Genomic DNA, 18,234 nt, shown 5'->3' on the forward strand with positions numbered 1-18,234 from the left:
TGGCAGGCGGAGTGGTGTGTGTGTGTGTGTGTGTGAAGCAAGATATCGCTGAAATAACGAGCAGGAAGAGGAGATAGAACAGCGCTTTCTCTGACACACTTTTTGGACCTCTCACTGTTTTCGAGTTCCTGTTCTGTCCGTAAGCGAAAGTCCCTCTCATGGGCAAAGTGAAGGGCAAGTCTGGGACCTTGGCTCGGAGGCCAGACAACTCGGCTTTCAAGCAGCAGAGGCTACCTGCCTGGTCTCCAATGCTCACGGCTAACACTGTGCTGCCTTTCTTCTACCTAATGTCTTTGATATGCATGCTACTGGGAGTATGGCTGCTTCTTACAGTGCAGAGCACACAGGAAATAAAGGTGAGTGTGGGTGTTTCTGAAATTTTCACTTGCTTATGTAGCAGGATTTTATCATGTGGAAATACTGCAGTAAAATACACAAAGTATATATGTGTATGTGTGTGTGTGTGTGTGTTTGTGTGAGAGGGACAGAGAGAGGAAGAGACCGAATGCCCCTGTGTGCAATAAAACAGGGAGTGACAAAGAGAGGAAAGATCCAAGGTTATGTTTGAGTTTGGTAAACAGGAACAGTTTAGTTGCAATTTATTCTACTCTTTAATTAACTCTCTCCTGTCTTTTTCAGCTGGACTATACTGAGGCCGGGACGTGTAATATATGTTTTGAGAAGCGTAAAAATGTGAGCAATGCAGCACAGCCCTGCAGCTGCACGGTGGTGTTCAATATTGACAAAGCATTCAAGGTAACGGTCTCTAACGTTTTACAATATAGTGTGATGAAACATCTTGGTCACCTACAAGCCTTTTCTATGAGTCTAAATGCATGTATGGTTGAAATGGGTCCTTGATTTAAGATACTTTAAATAATATATTCCAAGGTCAAGTATTAACTTTCTCACTCAGTGTTCAACATGTCCCTTTTCCACTGCTTTCATTTCTTGTCCTTGCTGTAAAGCTTAAAATCAGAATTAAAGTCTGAGCATTTTAACACCTCTGCTGATGATAATGCATCCTGCTACTGTTTCAGGGAGACGTCTTTTTCTACTATGGCCTCCGAAACTTCCATCAGAACCTCCGCAGATACATGGACTCCAGAGATGATGGACAGATGGTTGGCAGGAAGAAAAACTTAAAGGTAGTTACACTTTTTTTCCCCTTCATTTATCAAAGTTACATTGTTTGGACTCTTTATTCACTTTTAGTATTTTATGTATTTTATGATAGCTTGTTTTTAAAATTGCAAGGGTACACTCCTTTGTTTGCCTTTTGATACAGCTGAGGACTAAAAAGCTTTTTAAAGTAGCAGTACAACAGTGTAAAAATACAAGAAAATCTTGCATTCAAAATCTTCAAGGAAGCCCTCACCACCAAAGTGACTCTTTGTGTATCAGTTACTCAGACTGTTATCTTAAATTAATTTTCTCACTTGTCTCCACAGTAAACAGGCACCACATTTAACAACAACAAAACTATGTAAAACCATCAGTTTACAAACTAATGCAACTAGTGCAGTATGACCCAAGTGTAGAAGCTAGTCTATTACTGAGCCACTGAGATGTTTAAACCCGGAGTGACCTGAGACCTGTATCACGAAGCGAGATCAACCTTTCCTGGGTTACCCAGACCTGTCCTGGGTTGACTAACCCTAACAATGGCAATCAGGATAATCGGTATCACAACGCTGGATATCAACTCGGTAACTCAACCCAGGGTTGCTTTATCAAGAGCCGTGAACACGCACGCAGCGAACCAATCACAATCATGAGAGAAGCGCAGCGTCACTGAGCATCCTCATAGAGCACCATATGTGAGGGGAAAAAAGTATTTCTTGTGAGGATCAGAGATTAATACTACTAAAACATGAGGAGGAGAAAAGCAACATTATAGAAAAGGCCAACGCCGTGGCAGCTGCAGGAGGAGGAAACATGCGTGGCAATGCATAATGGGATGAATAATGTTTAGTTTTAGTTTAGATTAGTTTATTTGCACATAATGTGAAAAACAGACAGTATAAAATTTACAAGATTAAAAAAAAGAAAAGTGCCGGAGAGGTTAGAAGCCACTAAAAGCTTATCAAAGAAATTCCCCTGTCAAAACATCAATGAAATCACGTAGAGAAGGAAAAAAAATGGGTTAGGAAAGAAGAAATAGAGGAGGAGAGAGGGAAAAATCAAGACAACACAAGGTAGCAAATAAAATTATGTGTAGGTTAAATTACTCATCACTGGTTCAAGTAGCTACAGTACCTGTACCTGTACATCTGACACTGATCACACCCTTGAATCCCATGAAATCAATGCTGCGCAGATGAATTGTGTGTATTACAATTATCGTCTAACATCATTGCGTCTGATGAATTGGTCTTCTTTGTCATAACATTATATATGCTACAATAAAGCTTAAAGCTGACGCCACAATTAAATCATATCAACACCAAATTGATAGTCTGAATAAAATCATCCTGATACTGAGCTGTGTTAGAAATTAACAGCTGCGCAAAAATATACCTAGTCTCCCTCTTTAAAAAACAAAAAGGAAAATCCCTCAAACACCATGAAGTGTAGACATGATAGGCTACTTTCCACATTTCCAGCAGCAAAGCTGTCAATTAGGCCCATTATCTTTAACAGGGATCATTTCCTCCAACAAAACAAAATGTTGGCACTAATTAATGGTGCTATTAAGTGTCCGCAAATGATCAGTTTCTTTCTTATGAAGGGGTGGGATGAAGTTTCGACTTCTTTGCACTCCTTTTTGAACAATCTTTTCATTGTCTGTTGCTGTTGGTTTCTTTTCTTTTTTAATGTTCAAAATAAACTTTCAAATCAAAATCAATCAAATTAATAATTAAAATTCCCGTCATGACTGGGCTGCATTTCTGTCAGCGGAGTCATTTTTTTCCGAACAGCTGATTGGCCAGTGGGTGGTGCTTTTTATAGGATCAGATTCAACCCTGAACTTACCCTGCTCTGGAGCAGGATAGCTATTCAGAGTAAGTTGCCATGGTTATCTACCCCGATAAGAACTGAACCGGCTTCGTGAGACCGAAAACCCAGGGTTAACCCTGGAGTTACCTCGCTAAGACATTAATCCTGCTTCGTGACACAGGCCCCTGGTTGACGCACCTGACTTGAGTTTGATTTACTGTACGCCGCGTTGAGTCCGTATCGAATCCACAGGTTTTTCTCGGTTGCAGCAAAAACAATTTATTTCCTCCATGCAAGTGTAGACCACCTGCGCATGAGAACATCACAGTGACACCTTGTGTTCATAACAGTGAACTACCAAATAAATCTTGGATTATTTAACAAACAAATTTGGCTCCTACTCACCCGCCTGTAACTGTCAATGGCCAGCAGACATAACAATTACAAAAAGAGTCAAATCATGTTATTACACCCAAAGTACAGATCAACATATCTACTCTCCATGCACTAAATAAAGTTTTGTCACTGGTCACTCAATGACGCTGGATTTTGTCTGTAGTCTCACAGAACAAACAAGTCCATGCTTATCTGGAAAAAACTCCAGAACCCTGCCAAGTGGCCATGAACCACAAGGAGTTGAAGAATCCATGACTACTACGATGGATTACTGTTAATTTATTATGATGATCTGTTCTGTACGACATCTATTGCACGTCTGTCCATCCTGGAAGAGGGATCCCTCCTCAGTTGCTCTTCCTGAGGTTTCTACCATTTTTTTTCCCCCCGTTAAAGGGGTTTTTTGGGGGGAGTTTTTCCTTATCCGCTGTGAGGGTCCGAAGGACGGAGGGATGTCGTATGCTGTAAAGCCCTGTGGGACAAACTGTGATTTGTGATATTGCGCTTTATAAATAAAATTGATTGATTGATGTCTCCAGCACCCAAACTCCTTTTCTTCAGGTTCCATTTTTGTCTCTCTTGAAGCAAAGGCAAGAACTCCTGTGTCCATCTCTTCCAGAAAAGATCTGAGAGGTACTGCACCTGCCTCTAGCGCCTTCTAGGGTTGTGCCGATGGGCGATCCGATCAGTGCTTCCACCTGCTCGACACTAAAGGCCCGAACATACTCGGGTGGAACGTACGTGGAGCGGACTCCGCGGAGGTCTGCCCGGACCAAAAGTGGACGTCCACAAGCCCTGTGCACGCAAAGCTCAGATTTTACGACCGCACGGACTCCGCTCTGTGCACCAGCGGTGAACAAACCAAACAACACAATGTCAGGAGAAATTGAAAAGATATGCCGTCTATGTAAAGTCAACTTGCTAATTAAGGAGCCATTACATGTTCAAGAGTTTTATAAAGCTTCTTCGACTCCAGCGCCATCTTATCTTCTTGTCTACTCTCCTTGCCACAGCGACGCGTAATGACCCCCCCCCCATCCCAATCCTCTGAGAGCTTGGTAATTGGTCGGTCATTCAAAATGGCCTCCACTTCACAGAACACCATCTGCAGCCCATCATCATCCAATCTCTGCTGGCGTAGGACTGAGCTGATGCTTTTCTTTTCACCAGGCTTCTCACCATCCGTTCCCACATACCACCATGGTGTGAACCCTGCGCCAGAACACCTTGAATCCTGTCCTGGTTCAAAACAGCAAGAGCCTCCTTCAATTCTCTTTCCGCCCCGATGAAGTTCGTACCGTTGTCTGACTTTAGGCTTGTGACTTGTCCTCTTCTGGTGATAAAATGCCGCAAAGCATTTATGCATGCGTCTGTTTCCAGCGAAACTGCTACCTCCAGATGGACAGCTCTGCTCACCATACGGGTAAATATGACTCCATATCGCTTGCAGGTTGATCTTCCCTACCTTACTTCAACTGGTCCTAAGCAATCTACTCCAGTGTTGGTAAATGGTGATAGATCAGGAAGAATCCTTTCCTTAGGAAGATTGGCTATCGTTTGTTCCACCGCTCTTCCATTGTAGCATCTACCAAATCCACATTCAGCAATGATTTTCCTAACAGCTGAATTGGCATTGGTGATCCAAAACCTCATAGTGGACAGTGTGTCTTTGGAGAGAATGAGTGGATGTTTCACTTCCTCCAGCTTAGATCCTCTGTTCAATCTTCCACCAACTCTCAAGAGTCCATCTTCCAGGATTGGATCCAGCTTGTATATGGAACTATGTTGACTCAAGGCTTTCCCAGATGACAGTGCAGAAATCTCCTCACTGAATGTGTCGCTGACAATAACAAATGATGGCATCAATTACGTTGCAGCAGCCGCGCAAGAATAAGGAGTAAGCTTGGGAGTGCTTTCACGTCCTCAGATTCTATTGTTTGCTATGCCAAAGCCTTTTCCATGTAAGCAGTTGCAATTTTATATGGATTAATATATGTTCCTATAGAACGTTTTCCGCCACTGCATAGCCACGCTCAGGAGCCATATGTTGGCAGCTGTGCACTAGGATTTGAGGTTGATACAAACAGATAATACAGATAATACAAACAATCAGCTTCTCCTGACAATGTGTTTTCCTCTTGCTGTTCATCAAGCGCATCTTGCTGGTTTGAAACAGTTTTTAATCGTTGCACACTTTCCTTTGGACAGACATCCATTGGCTTATGGAGTGTTAATGACCTCTTTTGTGTGCCATTTTGCTGCATCGATTTGCATGTTCCAGGTTTGAACTCCTTTGCCATGGGGTTTAAGACACTGACAGATTCCTTTTTTCTTTTTCCATTTCCACATAGGAATTCATGGCATTTGAAGGTGCTCGAGAAGAACTTTTCAGGTCGAAGTCCTGTAATACTACTAGCTTTGCAGCCGACGCGCCTAATTGAGTTTCCAGTTCAAGCTGCTCTTTTTCCTCTTCAACCGTTGTCCCTCCTCCTCCAGGGCATGTCTCACCTTTAAAGCTGCCACTCGAGCCATGAGGGCAGCTCTCTCAGCCTCTGCCTTTACTTGAGCAGAGGATGTACTTGATCTACAACTGTTAACACTCCTTTGACTATACCGTTTGCTACCAACATTGGAGAAACCGTCTTCAGGATTAATATCAGCACCAACAATTTTATTTTCATTACCTTCATTGCATGAAACCCACCTTTTTGCATTAGCAATACACTCATTATTTGACAGCATTTTTGCTTTAAACCATTCTTCATTTCAGATTCATGCATGCCTTTTGCATCTTCACTCATCTCAATCAATTCATCGAGAGCATTTTGTACTTCAGTTTTATCACCCTTTAACATCAAACCATGCATGGATGTTTTTTAAAGCATTTGCTTTGTTTAGTTTGGCTTTTCTACCATTTTGCAACCTGTCTAATTTATCGGCAAGTGCTTTATCAGTGAGCTTAACCATCCGTTTTTTGAGTTTGGGTTTCAACACCACCAACCACACTACTAGCAATTTGTCCATAAATCCTGCTAGTGACGTCCGCCACAACATCGCAGTCTATTAATAATAATAATGCATTGGGTTTATGCCATGTTATGTGTTCACACAATTTAAATGGCCATTGAACAGTGTAGCGCTCCACGTCGCCTCCGCAAGCATGAACAATGTCCATTTAGTTCCAAAAAAGACCAAAACATTTGGCATATGGTGTGTCAAACATTTAGCGCCGTGGCGGTCAAGAATCCTTTGCCCTTCTGGGTCAGACACCTGACGACAACAGTGACCCGCCTACCTTTACACCTGTGCATGAGAACACAACAGCGACACCCTGTGTTCAAAACGGTGAACTACCAATTAAATCTTGGATTATTTAACAAACATATTTTGCTCTTACACTCAGGCTCATTTATCCAGTCGTGTGCTCAGTACTTCCCAAACATAAACATTTTGGCGAGACTTAGACTTTGCTTAGACTTAGATTATACTGCATGGGCTGTGTGAGAGTTTGCAAATCAATGTTTTAATATAGTTTTTTATAGCTTTTGTTAAATGTGGAAAAAATACAAAAACAGAAATTGCTCCTTATGCAAATTTTAGTCGTATCACCTCATGTGACATATCAGGCCCTTTTGTATTCTTGTATTTGTTTTTTTTTTTTCAATTTGTTTTTGTGTACTGTTTTCTGAGTCTTCAGTTTGGTCATTTGGACCCTGATTAACTCAATTCATGAGGTAACACATGATGGGTGGTTGATATACAAATGGTCATTTCACTGGTAAAGTACTTTCAAGTAAAGTGTTTACAGAGATGTGTACTTAAATTGTCAAAGTTAAAAATGGCATTTATGTGGCAGAATGGCCCCTCAGTGGTAAATTTTTGCATGTTATAATATTGTTTAATTATTGCTGCTTAAGCACTGCATACGCAGCATTTTCATGTTGTAGTTGGGGAGGTTTTAACAACTCATACCTTGTTTCCTGACTAGAACCCAAGTACATACTGCGAACCCTTTATTAAAGACCAAAATGGACTCCCCATCGCCCCCTGTGGTGCTGTGGCCAACAGCATCTTCAATGGTAAGCACCATTCCTTACACACTTACCAATCATCACATTCATCCTACACTTACTTTCCACTGTCATTTGCATTTTAAAGGTAAACTTTGATGAGTTTCCCATGTTTTTGTGTCAAAGTGACAAATGGGAACAACCAGTTTTGAAAGTGGTCCAAGAGCAAGACAGCTGTAGCTGACAGTGACAGGTTACACTGTAAACACTCGGGCAGGTTCGCTTGTCAATTTCCGTTCACCATTACAGTGTTCTTGGTTCTGTTTCAGTTTGAGACTTACTTCCCTGGTTTCTGACTTTGAGAGACAGTAGCTTATGCCCATAGATATGAATTAACTTTTCTTCAGCCATGGAAATAACATATTGGAATTATTGATTTAGGTGTTGATCCCCTTTAACTCTTCTGTTATCACAGACTCCTTCACTTTCACGTATGGTGGTCCCACTGGTCCTCGAGTCCAGGTCCCTCTGTTACGAAAGGGCATCACCTGGTACACGGACAAAAATGTGAAGTACCGCAACCCAAAGAATGAAAACATGACCCTGGCTCAGGTGTTTGAAGGTAAGTAAAGGACGTAACCTTGGATCAAACACACATTCAGATCAAATTAGTGTCATTCATCACATCTGATTTATGATTACCACATAGGCACAGCAAAGCCCCTGTACTGGCAGAAGCCTGTGTATGAACTCGATCCCCTCGACCCGACCAACAACGGCTTCATCAATGACGACCTGATCGTATGGATGAGAGAGGCAGCCTTCCCCAACTTCAAGAAGCTCTATGGGGTTTTATACCGAGCCCAGAAACCCTTTAGTAAGGGTCTGCCTGTTGGGAACTACAGCATCGACATATCCTACAGTATCCTTTCACTGCTGTCACAGACGTGTCTTTCATGGGAACTCTGGTGTGGGTTAAAGTAGGTTACACACGTCCCATTGTGTCCATTTGTTTCCTTTGTCTTATCTGCTGTTAATCACAAGCGTATGGACAGGGACTATTTAAAGACTACAGACCAACTATTTTCCACTGAGCTCCTCTTTGTGATCACCTATTTTCAGCCTTGACCTCTGCCTCTCCAGACTTCCCAGCGCAGTACTTCCGAGGCAGAAAGGAAGTGGTGCTGACCACGCTGACCTGGTTCGGAGGTCAGAACCATTTCCTGCCCGTTGCCTACCTCGTAACCAGCTGCCTGATCCTCCTGATAGCCATCGTCCTCACTGTGGCGTGGTACAAGTTTGGGAAGAACGGGAGGAACATGGAGGAATGATGGGGTAAGATGTGCTCCAGGATTATGAGGAGCGAAGAATTCACCAGCAGCTGAAAAAAGTGATAATCGTCGTGCTGATTAGAAGACAACAAATCTGAAACGACAAGAAGGTTGATGCGAGTGGATGAAAGGTTAAGGATAATGGTTTTAAAAAAGTTAATTTGGTTCAAAACCACAGCAACATGTGCTGGAAACAATTGAAGACAAAAAAAAGTCTGACATCTGGAAAATAACTTTCCCTATCAGCTAAATGAGCCACATGTGTTAAAGCTTTTATTGTGATGATGTTGCTCTGAATAACCCACTGAAATAAAGGCGTCAGTGGAGGCTTCAGGCTTTCTTCACATGCTGATTTTACTTAATTAAGTTTTTAAATACACACCATTTTGTCCATGCACTGTTAATATTTATTAATATAATCAGAATATATTTATTATAATTACTATTTTGGCAACTACTGAACTCCAGTCACTGTTGTGTTTTAAGCTTTATCTCATGTCTACATGAAACTACACTGTGATAAGTGAAACAGAATACAGACAAACATCAGAGAAACCTTGTAATGCTTTTAAAATTGAGTAAGAATTTTGTGGATATGGTTTTTGATTACAATGCAGCCAGTATGTTTAAGTGTGTTTTTATATGATGCTTAAAATTCTATTTTACATTATAACAAGGCGAAGAGTCTGCAGCCATGCTAGCACTGAGGCTCAGCTGTGTTTTAAACTAAATGCTAATGTCTGTATGACAACATGTTCACAGTGACAATGCTAACATGATGATGTTTACAACATATAATACCATGTTTACTGTCATATTTTAGCATGTTAGCATACTAACATTTGCTGATAAGCACTTCAAGGGAAATTGGTGTTTTTCAACCTGGACTCTATTTTCCCATGTTTTTGTGTCTAATGCCCTGTTTCCAACAAACACTTTTGGTATAGTACCTTTGGAACCAACAGTAACCCTTCAGACATGGTACCTAGACCCTAGCGTTTCCACTGCAAACACTCTTAAATGTGGGCGGGGTTGTTGTCACTCACTGCTCCGTCCAGCACTCACTGTATTTCCTCCTCTATCAGCCTGCACCTTGTTTATTGTGCACAGAATGAGGCTGCACGCCGACATTTTAATGAACAGGCTGCAGTGAGAGTCTCTCTCCATGGGATATTTAAAAATAGCAGGTTTGTGCATTTAGTCCTTCTCAGGCAAGCTCAGGGGTTTAGTGTTGGTGTAGCCCACAGGAACGATGCGTTTCTTTCTCTCAGTGAGGACTGGGATACATGCAGCTTACATAGTCCAGACAAAATTAATATATATTTTTAAACACCTGAAGATCCACTTATTACTAAAAGTGTATGTCATACAATGCAATCTCTTTGGGTGATCATGCACCGTCAATTTACGTCCATTAAAAGTGCTTGTTTTTGTCACCAGCCGGCTCATATTGTATTATTGACCAATTCTCAATCAAGGATAAGTCTTGTTCTAAAATCTTACGGGCTTTTTTACATTGTAGAAATCAGCTAAATATTCAGCCATTACATTGAAAATCTTTTAAATGTCGCTAAACTACGCTTTTTGTACTCCAACAACCTCTTCGTCCAACTCTCACTAACGTTTCCACCGTTGTTTTTCCTTCAAGTCACTTCATGAGATTTTAGAATGAGACTTCTCCTTGAGCGAGACTTGGTCACATTAACAAACAGGCCAGCGAAAGGTAAAGAAACATTTAATTTCTCCATCTCTCTGTAGGATCTGTTCTGTAATATTGGCATACATTTCTAATAATAATGTGAGCCTGTCGATGGCAAAAAACAAGCACTTTTAATGGACGTAAATCAATAATGCACAATTGCCAGTAGCTATTACACTGTAGCCTGTTTCACTGCTGCAGCTGCAGCGCTCTGTCAATACTGGACCAATTTTAAATGTTGTCGTCTCCATCATTTACTGAGACACCAAAATATAGGAAGATAGGATCCAGGTTATAAAATACCGAAGTTTACTTTTGAGTACAGCAGAGGCTGATGGGAATGTCACTGGTTTGCAGGATGGGGCTGGATTAAAGTCATGGTATCCCTAAAATTATTACATTCATCCAGAGGGGGACATGAATGTCTGTCATTATTAAAGAACCATTAATTTTAGTACAAATTTTGTGGTAATCTATTCACTTGTTTAGATATTAAGGTCTGTAAATACCAGCTACACGTGTAGAAATGTACTGTGAACTAAAAGACAACCATTTGTACTGTCTCTGTCACGTCCTATAAAATTCTGTAAAAGACTGAAGATTGTAATAAAACAGTTTCTTTGCAAAACTCTTTATTTCTCTATATACAATCAGTGAGAGCCACATAAACACAATCCCTCTGTGACCAGGGAGCACCAAAACTCTGTTTGTACATCGCCTTGGTTATTGAGCATAATCAAAGCATGATTGGTGGCACAGCTGTGTGAATAACACCTTCCCCCCGAGGTGAGGTCGTTATTCTGTAAAGTTATAAAGCAGCTTGTTCCATTTTTCTCCATCTGCACTCCTGCCACAGAGCGTTTGGTCAGATTAGTACCACAGGTGGGACAGGAGAGGAATGCAGTCTAACTGGTGCTACAGACAACGACTGAACACATCCTATAATACAACTATAAGCCGCATCGAAACTAGTCCAACAAAACCACACAGGACTGAAGTATCGACACAGTTTACCACACATACAGATGTTGATGCACATAGATACAAAAAAAAAGAAACACTCAAATGCATTAAGGACAGATCAAACACTCATTTCACCACGAGACAATCACCATGATGCACAAATAAAAATCTAGAAGTTCAGGACAAACACACACAGAAAACTCTATGAAATCATCAGCTGTAACAGATTAACCCATCTACCTCTTTGCTCTGTACCCTTTTTACTAGAACAAAAACTATCTAGGCCCTTTAAAACTGTTTGTTTACCTACATTAAGACTGCTTTCATGATTATTTGGCTAAACTAGCGCTGTTGGCACGATGGTGAATGTTGGTTCTGTTGTGAATTAACTTTGCATAAACAGAAAAAGGCAACATTTGGTCTTCGAGGTTACAAAACGTATCGTGTCTTTGTGAAGTTCATCGGATAGATCATCCAGAACAGCCTTTTCCCGTTCTCATACATCTGTGACAAGGTTAATGAGAACTATTTAAAAGAATACTTCACCAGCAGGAAAACCATTTTGTGTATCAATAACTAACCACCTGTCGTGAAGAAAACTTTGTATTATGTGCCTGCATGAACGGAGAATCCAAAAAATTCTTCATGAAATGAAATTGTAGGCAACTGTGTTTAACACAACAGCAAAACTATATCAACGTATCTGTTCGCAAACTCTCACACTACTCGTGCAGTATAATCCAAGTCTCATTTATCCACAGAGTCAGTTTCGACAAGGATCTGAACTAAAAGTTAAACTTAATGGTGGCTTCCACAAAGCCAGTCTCCATTGACAAAGACAGTGATTTTACACTGATCAGCCAAAACATTAAAACTACCAACAGGTGAAGTGAATAACATTGATCAACCTTGGGTCCTGGCATTCGTGTTTGTGCCACTTGACATGCACCACCCACCCAAACACCAATACAGACCAGTACAGACCAATACACCCCCTCATGGCAACAGCACTCCCTGATGGCAGTCTGCCCCCCTCAAACAGGACAATGCACCAAGCCACACCAAAAAACTGCTCAGAAATGGCCTGGGGCGTGTCACTAAGAGCTCAAGGCGTCAACCTGGCCTCCAAAACCCCAAGATCCGAATCCGATAGAAAATCCATTGGGCGTGCTGGTACCTTACCTCGCAACCGACAGGACTCAAAGGATCTGTTGACAATGCCCTGGTGCCAGACAACACAGGACACCCCCAGAGGTCCTGTTTCCATGCCTTGACAGGTCAGAGGCTCCACCTTAGATCGGACTTGACTCTGACCTGTCAAGGTCCGGACAAAGGACCTCTGGGGTACCGGTTTGTCCCACAGATGCTCGATCAGATTGGGATCTGGGGAATATGAAAGCTAGATCGACGCCTAAAGCTCTTTGTCATGTTTCTTGGACCATTCCTGAGCAGTTTCTGAAGTTGGGCATGGTGCATTGCCTTGTTGGGGGACTACTACCATCGGGGGTACTGTTGCAATGAGCGGGGGTACTTGGTCTATGACAATGTCCACGTGAATGCCAGGACCAAAGGTGTCCCAGCAGAACATTGCTACCACTGGCTCGATCAGCAGTAGCAATTAGTTAGTTAGGATTATTTAGTTATCAGTTACTTAGGATTCAACAAGTCACACAATTATATAAACAAACTAAGGATTGAGGCAGCGGTAGACCAGCAGCTCCCATGTTCAGCAAGGTAAAATTACTGTCTGTCAATGGAGTCTGGCTTTGAAGAGAGCATAGATTCACTTTTAGTTCAGTTCCCTGTCTGTCTGGGAAGTACTGAGCATACGACTGGATAAATGAGACTTGGATTAAACTGCAAGAATTGTGGGAGAGTTTGTGACCAGATATTTTTCACAAGCTTTTTCCCTTTTACCTAAATTCATGAAGAATGTTAGCCTTTTTGGATTCTCCGTTTACTGTGGAGGCATGGAAGAAAAGCAAAGTTTTCTTCAGGAATTCAATATAACATGCAGGGAGTAATTATTGTACAAACGGTCTTAAGCGGGTGAAGAATCCCTTTAATGTCAGTAAGGTGTCCACAACAGTGCAACAATGATTCTTTGCTTGGTAATAGGTGAGGGTAGTGGTGGGCCATTTTTAATAAGAGTTTCTCCTCAGCAGGATGTGAAATAAAAAATAAATATCAGTAAATCATCTGAGAGTTTGAACAGGTTTGCAGTAATGGAATTACTAGAACTATACACAATTTCAAGTCATGCTTTTTAAACAAAGTAAGACAAAAACGTACCGTGGAAAAGAAGAGTTTCTCTATAAAGGAGGATGTGGGAGTACTCGATGCAACATGCAGCTAATTAATTAAGAGAACCCTTTTAGATTTGATGACCGTAAATCATCAGGTACATTTCGGTTTGGTTCAGTATGTAACAGAAGAATAATGGAAATCACAGTTTCACAGAATACAAGAACGACTATGGATCACAGAACAGGGACAAAGTCTTTAAACAAATAGTAGTCAGCTTTCTCCTTTTCATCCTCCCTCCGTCTCCGTCTCTCACACCTGGCACATACACATTCATCTTTGTGGTTTCAGTGATAGGACTGTAATGGCACTACACAAGCAGATTGTGGCCATGCAGAAACATTTAGGCAATACAGACATCTCCAGATGAATCTAAAGCTAAGGTAGTGTTCATTCAAGACTTGAGCCCGGGCTCCAGGGCTCACAGGTTCACACCTCCTCCTCCGTAAACAACCCTCCATCTGTGTTCAGTGGGTCGTGTTGGCAGTGAGGGGCAGATTAAGGCTATGTGCATCCAGACTCTTCAGCTCTTTCCCATTGGCTTCTGAGTGCTACTCTGAGGTACCTGATAGGTCAGATCCTCAGTGGGTGTGACCTGTCCAGTGGCATTCTTGGGTGTGTCGTAAGCCGACCTCCCCGAATGGCTGCTGTCTGTCCGTGTGAGCAGGGAGGCCGGCCCGGCGCCCATGAAACTGCACACTGTGGAGGGCTGGTTCAAAGTGGAGCCCCCTGATGGGTGGCAACCCATATCGACCACGATGGGTGTGGCGTATTCAGATCCCGAGGCTGGTAAGGGTTCTGCGTAGGCATGGTACACGTCAGGTGAGATGGGAGCGTCGTACAGGTCGGGGTCTGAGTATCCTGGGTCGGGTCCCTCGTCTGGTTTAAAGGTTGACCGGGCACCTAGTGTTGTAACGCCACTCACCAGGGGCTGAGCATATTCTGAAAACAGAGCGTGTCATAGTATATTAACCAAAGAAACCTAAGCTAGTGTTAGGTTGTTATGTCGAAGCTAGCTGTTTAAAGATTCTGTGTACGACGTTCAGAGCATTAATATAGCAGCAAACCACTATTTGCTCTGTAACGATATAGTGGAGTAATGTATCCTCAGCAGAGAATGAAGTCACACTACCTCTGTGTGTGTTACAGTCATAGCTGCTCTGCACTGCGCTCATATGGAGGTTACTGCTGATATCGAGACGACATCACTGTAGAAGCATAGCACCCACCCTCTGACTCCCCTCTGGTTAACACAATTAGCTCTGTCAGCACTGGTGCCATTGTTTAGTGCTGTTTATTGAGTTAGCACTGTTAGCTTCTAGCTACTTGCACAGCCACCTCCATGTTGAGAACCGTGTGCAGACAACTCATACACTCTGAATTTCACATAGAGCTCCTACGACAATTCTGACCTCAGCTGGAAACATCTCATCAGTTACTAGCTTGGCCTGGACAACAAAGGTACTCTGTGGAGGTGTAGCAGCGCAGCGCAGAAGTATTTTTATGCATGGTTTCCCATAAACACGGATGTGGACATTCAAGTACCAAAGCACTGATTTGGAAATGTTTTATGAGGAGGGAAATGTGGTCAACATTAATATTACTAGTGTTACATCAAAGACTATCCATGTCAAACAAATAGAAACAGTTGAATGGCATTTCATGTTTTCATGCAATCCTTAAATATAACCACCTGTGGCTGTAACGTCCTATTGAAGGAAGAATTGCTGCAGTAAAAATAATATTATAAACTTTATTTGTATGGCACTTTTAAAAACAGTTACAAAGTGCTTCATGAGACAAATGAAATAGATCAGATAAATCCATGTGTAATGAAAATAAATAATAAAATTGACAGAAAATGCCCAGGAGGCGGGCTGTAGGAACAGTTAGGAGGGTCCTACCTGAGGAGCGCAGGCAGCGGGTGTGCTCATATGGAGTAAGTAAATCTATAAAGTATGTTGGAGCAAGGCCATGTAGAGCTTTAAATGTAATTAGTAAAAGTTTAAAATCAATTCTTTACTTAACAGGCAGCCAGTGTAGCATTGCAAGGGTGGGAGTTTTATGGTCTTGTCTCTTTGAATTAGTTAAAAGTCTTTAAGCCGAGTTTTGAACGAGCTGGAGACGGGAGATGGCCTTTTGGCTGAGCCCTGAATACAGGGAGTTACAGTAAAGGAGCAAAAGACCTGGTATAAAAGGGAGGATTTCATTACATTCAAAACTAAGGTTTTGCCACGTTTTGCAGAGAATGAACTGCACTCAACTTTTTCGTCGTACCATAAGGATACCTGCATTTCTGTGACAAACACTTCACAATTTTAAATTAAATTGTATGGTTGAATCCAAATGTCCAGACTTGCAGACTTTGTGGAATTCATTCATGGAAGTCTGTGAGTGCTGAGGTCCTTTTAAATCCACAATTTATCCAGTCAACAAGGAGCCTCGAGCAGACTTTCTGCAGAGGCCAATTCGATTTTACTGTATTAAAATGTGTCTTGATTCATGTAGGCCAGAAATAATATTTAACTACATCATGACACAGAAATATGTAGAATAATAGGCTCCACAGCAACGAGTGTAACAAACCTGAGGCTTGTCTGTCAACAGGGTGCAATTATGCGCCCTTGCAGACTTGATGCGGCGACAGTGAACACGTCACGATACGCACGACTGAAGTCTGTGAGGGCTCAGTCAGATTCAGCCTTTCTTGACAATTAAAACTCCACAGTGTACTTTTAATAGCAGCTGAATCCTCAACACACCTCTCAAGAAACAACTTATCTTAACGCAGTGAACCAATAAGAACTCCTTGTCACTTGAACAGTATTTACCTGCAGGTTCAGCATGTAGTCTTGGTACTGCGCCTCTCCCCGTCAGCCGGCCCACCTCACTGCTGCTGTACCGAACTGAGTCCTCCGTCTCCACCATCTTGGAAGGCAACAGCTGCTTCATGCTTTTCCACCAGTCTGAAGCAGAAACACAGTGAGTCACCCCAGGAAACTCTCACAAAACACATCCAGACCTATCAGCCTGAGCTGCAGACAGATTACATACCTGTGCGGTCCCAGTGAGGAAGATCATATGTTCCTTCTGAGCTCTTTTTCCTACGAAGAGAAACATAAATTCAAACTGACCTTTTTTTAAAGAGATTTATTTTCTTTCCTTGATAATGAGAACACGTACCTGTTCCTCCAGTGCCATGCGCAAACCACGATCAGGATGAGAGCAGTCAGAACCATGACCAAGACAGGCACCAGGACCGCTGCTAGAGCCACATCTAAGAGCAGAAAATATTACATCATGACAAACCTCTCTTTGTCGGGATCAAACAAGCTTTTTTCCAATCAAAAATCTGACGCACCTTTGCCGGTGTGAGGAGGCATAGTGGTGTTTCTGATGTCTGGGGTGTGCGTGGTTTGGCCAAGGTGAGGTGGGCGTTTTGTACCCGCAGGAGGTGGAGTATGACGAGAAGGTGGCACCATCCTCGTCCTCGGCCTCGCTGTCGAAATAAAATTCAGGACAGAAAATTTAGAATTGATTTGGAACTTAAAAAATTTCTTTGTTGATGTACAAATCAACCACCTCTGCCTACCTGCAGGTAACTGGCAGCCAAGCAGCTCCAACTTGACCGCGATTCTCTGGTGCCATTGGGTCGGATTTATCCTCACAAACCGCGCCTCGATCGGAGGAATGAAATTATTCCTCACCTCGTGCAGGTAGTTGATGTTGCCTTGGAAAATCTGCCAGAAATCAGAATCAGCTCTTTTATCAGTCCCAGAGATTTAAACCAAACTCTAACCCAGTTGTAGAAGTTAAGAAAGAAAAACTTCAGCAGAGGAATTCTTGTTTCAGACTGTGAACAAATGCACTATAAGCCTTAAGCTGATTATTTTCCAACTTGGCAAGCTAATGACTACTTTCCTCCACACAATAAGAGGCTGTGAGAATCCCAGCAGAGAGCGGCTCGTGGACAGCAGCGCCTTCCTAACAGCCCCGCCACTGAATCCATATCCATTCATTATTAATGCCCAAGTGTCCTGGCTTGTCTACCACAGCACTTAACTCAAACCACTGACTGCTATCATTTCCTGCCATAAACATCTCTTCGTCAATACCAGTTGCCATGGAAACAGGCCAAGTATGTGCCCCTGCAGCCTTCTAAAGTGACATTTTTGTCCATTTGCTTTAATTTAAAGGAAGAAAACAAACTAAGAGCCCATGACGTAACTGTTAAGCAAGTAGGGTTTATTGATCTGGGGATGTATTACCTTGTCTTGTGTAGAGTTTGCTTCCCTGTAGATGTGCCACTGCTTGCCATTGTTACTGTACAGGATCCGGTATGCTGAAACATAGTACTGGTATGCTCTTAAGGTGGAGCCAGTTGTGATGATACCTGGATGGACGGACAGCAGAAACATGAGGATGATGCATACATGTCTACAGCCATGTTTTTGGCACTGTGATGTCTTACTTGTGCACAGTGCTAAATGCTGATGTCAGCAGGCCAACATGCTGATGTAAGTGTAATGTTAACCATGGTCACCATCTTGGTGTAGCGTGTTAGCATGCTATCATTTGGTACTAAACACAA

At 42.2% G+C, this 18,234-nt stretch overlaps 2 protein-coding genes across 3 annotated transcripts in view; one reads left to right on the plus strand and one right to left on the minus strand.

The window, feature by feature from the left end:
• Positions 1 to 11,004, plus strand: tmem30c (transmembrane protein 30C). Its single transcript, XM_049594559.1, has 7 exons — positions 1 to 356; positions 640 to 756; positions 1,041 to 1,148; positions 7,325 to 7,415; positions 7,822 to 7,968; positions 8,056 to 8,268; positions 8,490 to 11,004. Exons 1-7 carry the CDS (start codon positions 159 to 161, stop codon positions 8,675 to 8,677), a joined length of 1,062 nt encoding a protein of 353 aa, XP_049450516.1. The 5' UTR covers positions 1 to 158; the 3' UTR covers positions 8,678 to 11,004.
• dcbld2 (discoidin, CUB and LCCL domain containing 2) overlaps positions 10,992 to 18,234 on the minus strand; it is a 27,466-nt gene continuing 20,223 nt past the window's right edge. The window contains exons 9-15 of one of the 2 annotated variants that reach the window (XM_049594490.1): positions 17,912 to 18,036; positions 17,236 to 17,383; positions 17,005 to 17,142; positions 16,827 to 16,920; positions 16,698 to 16,747; positions 16,475 to 16,609; positions 10,992 to 14,585 (exon numbers count right to left, since the gene is read on the minus strand). In XM_049594490.1, the coding sequence (XP_049450447.1) occupies positions 14,167 to 14,585; positions 16,475 to 16,609; positions 16,698 to 16,747; positions 16,827 to 16,920; positions 17,005 to 17,142; positions 17,236 to 17,383; positions 17,912 to 18,036 (1,109 nt within the window). In that variant the 3' untranslated portion in view covers positions 10,992 to 14,166. Of the gene's footprint in view, positions 14,586 to 16,474; positions 16,610 to 16,697; positions 16,748 to 16,826; positions 16,921 to 17,004; positions 17,384 to 17,911; positions 18,037 to 18,234 lie in introns of both variants that reach the window. The other variant, XM_049594489.1, reaches the window with a different exon arrangement.

Source organism: Epinephelus fuscoguttatus, linkage group LG13 (assembly GCF_011397635.1).
Source record: "Epinephelus fuscoguttatus linkage group LG13, E.fuscoguttatus.final_Chr_v1".
NCBI lineage: Eukaryota > Metazoa > Chordata > Actinopteri > Perciformes > Serranidae > Epinephelus > Epinephelus fuscoguttatus.

Bases quoted from the DNA above. Each gene is read 5' to 3' on its own strand.
- tmem30c (XM_049594559.1), top strand. From the start codon at position 159: ATGGGCAAAGTGAAGGGCAAGTCTGGGACCTTGGCTCGGAGGCCAGAC. The intron at 7,416-7,821 runs GTAAGCACCATT...CTGTTATCACAG, and splicing joins GGCCAACAGCATCTTCAATG to ACTCCTTCACTTTCACGTAT. The intron at 7,969-8,055 runs GTAAGTAAAGGA...ATTACCACATAG, and splicing joins CCTGGCTCAGGTGTTTGAAG to GCACAGCAAAGCCCCTGTAC.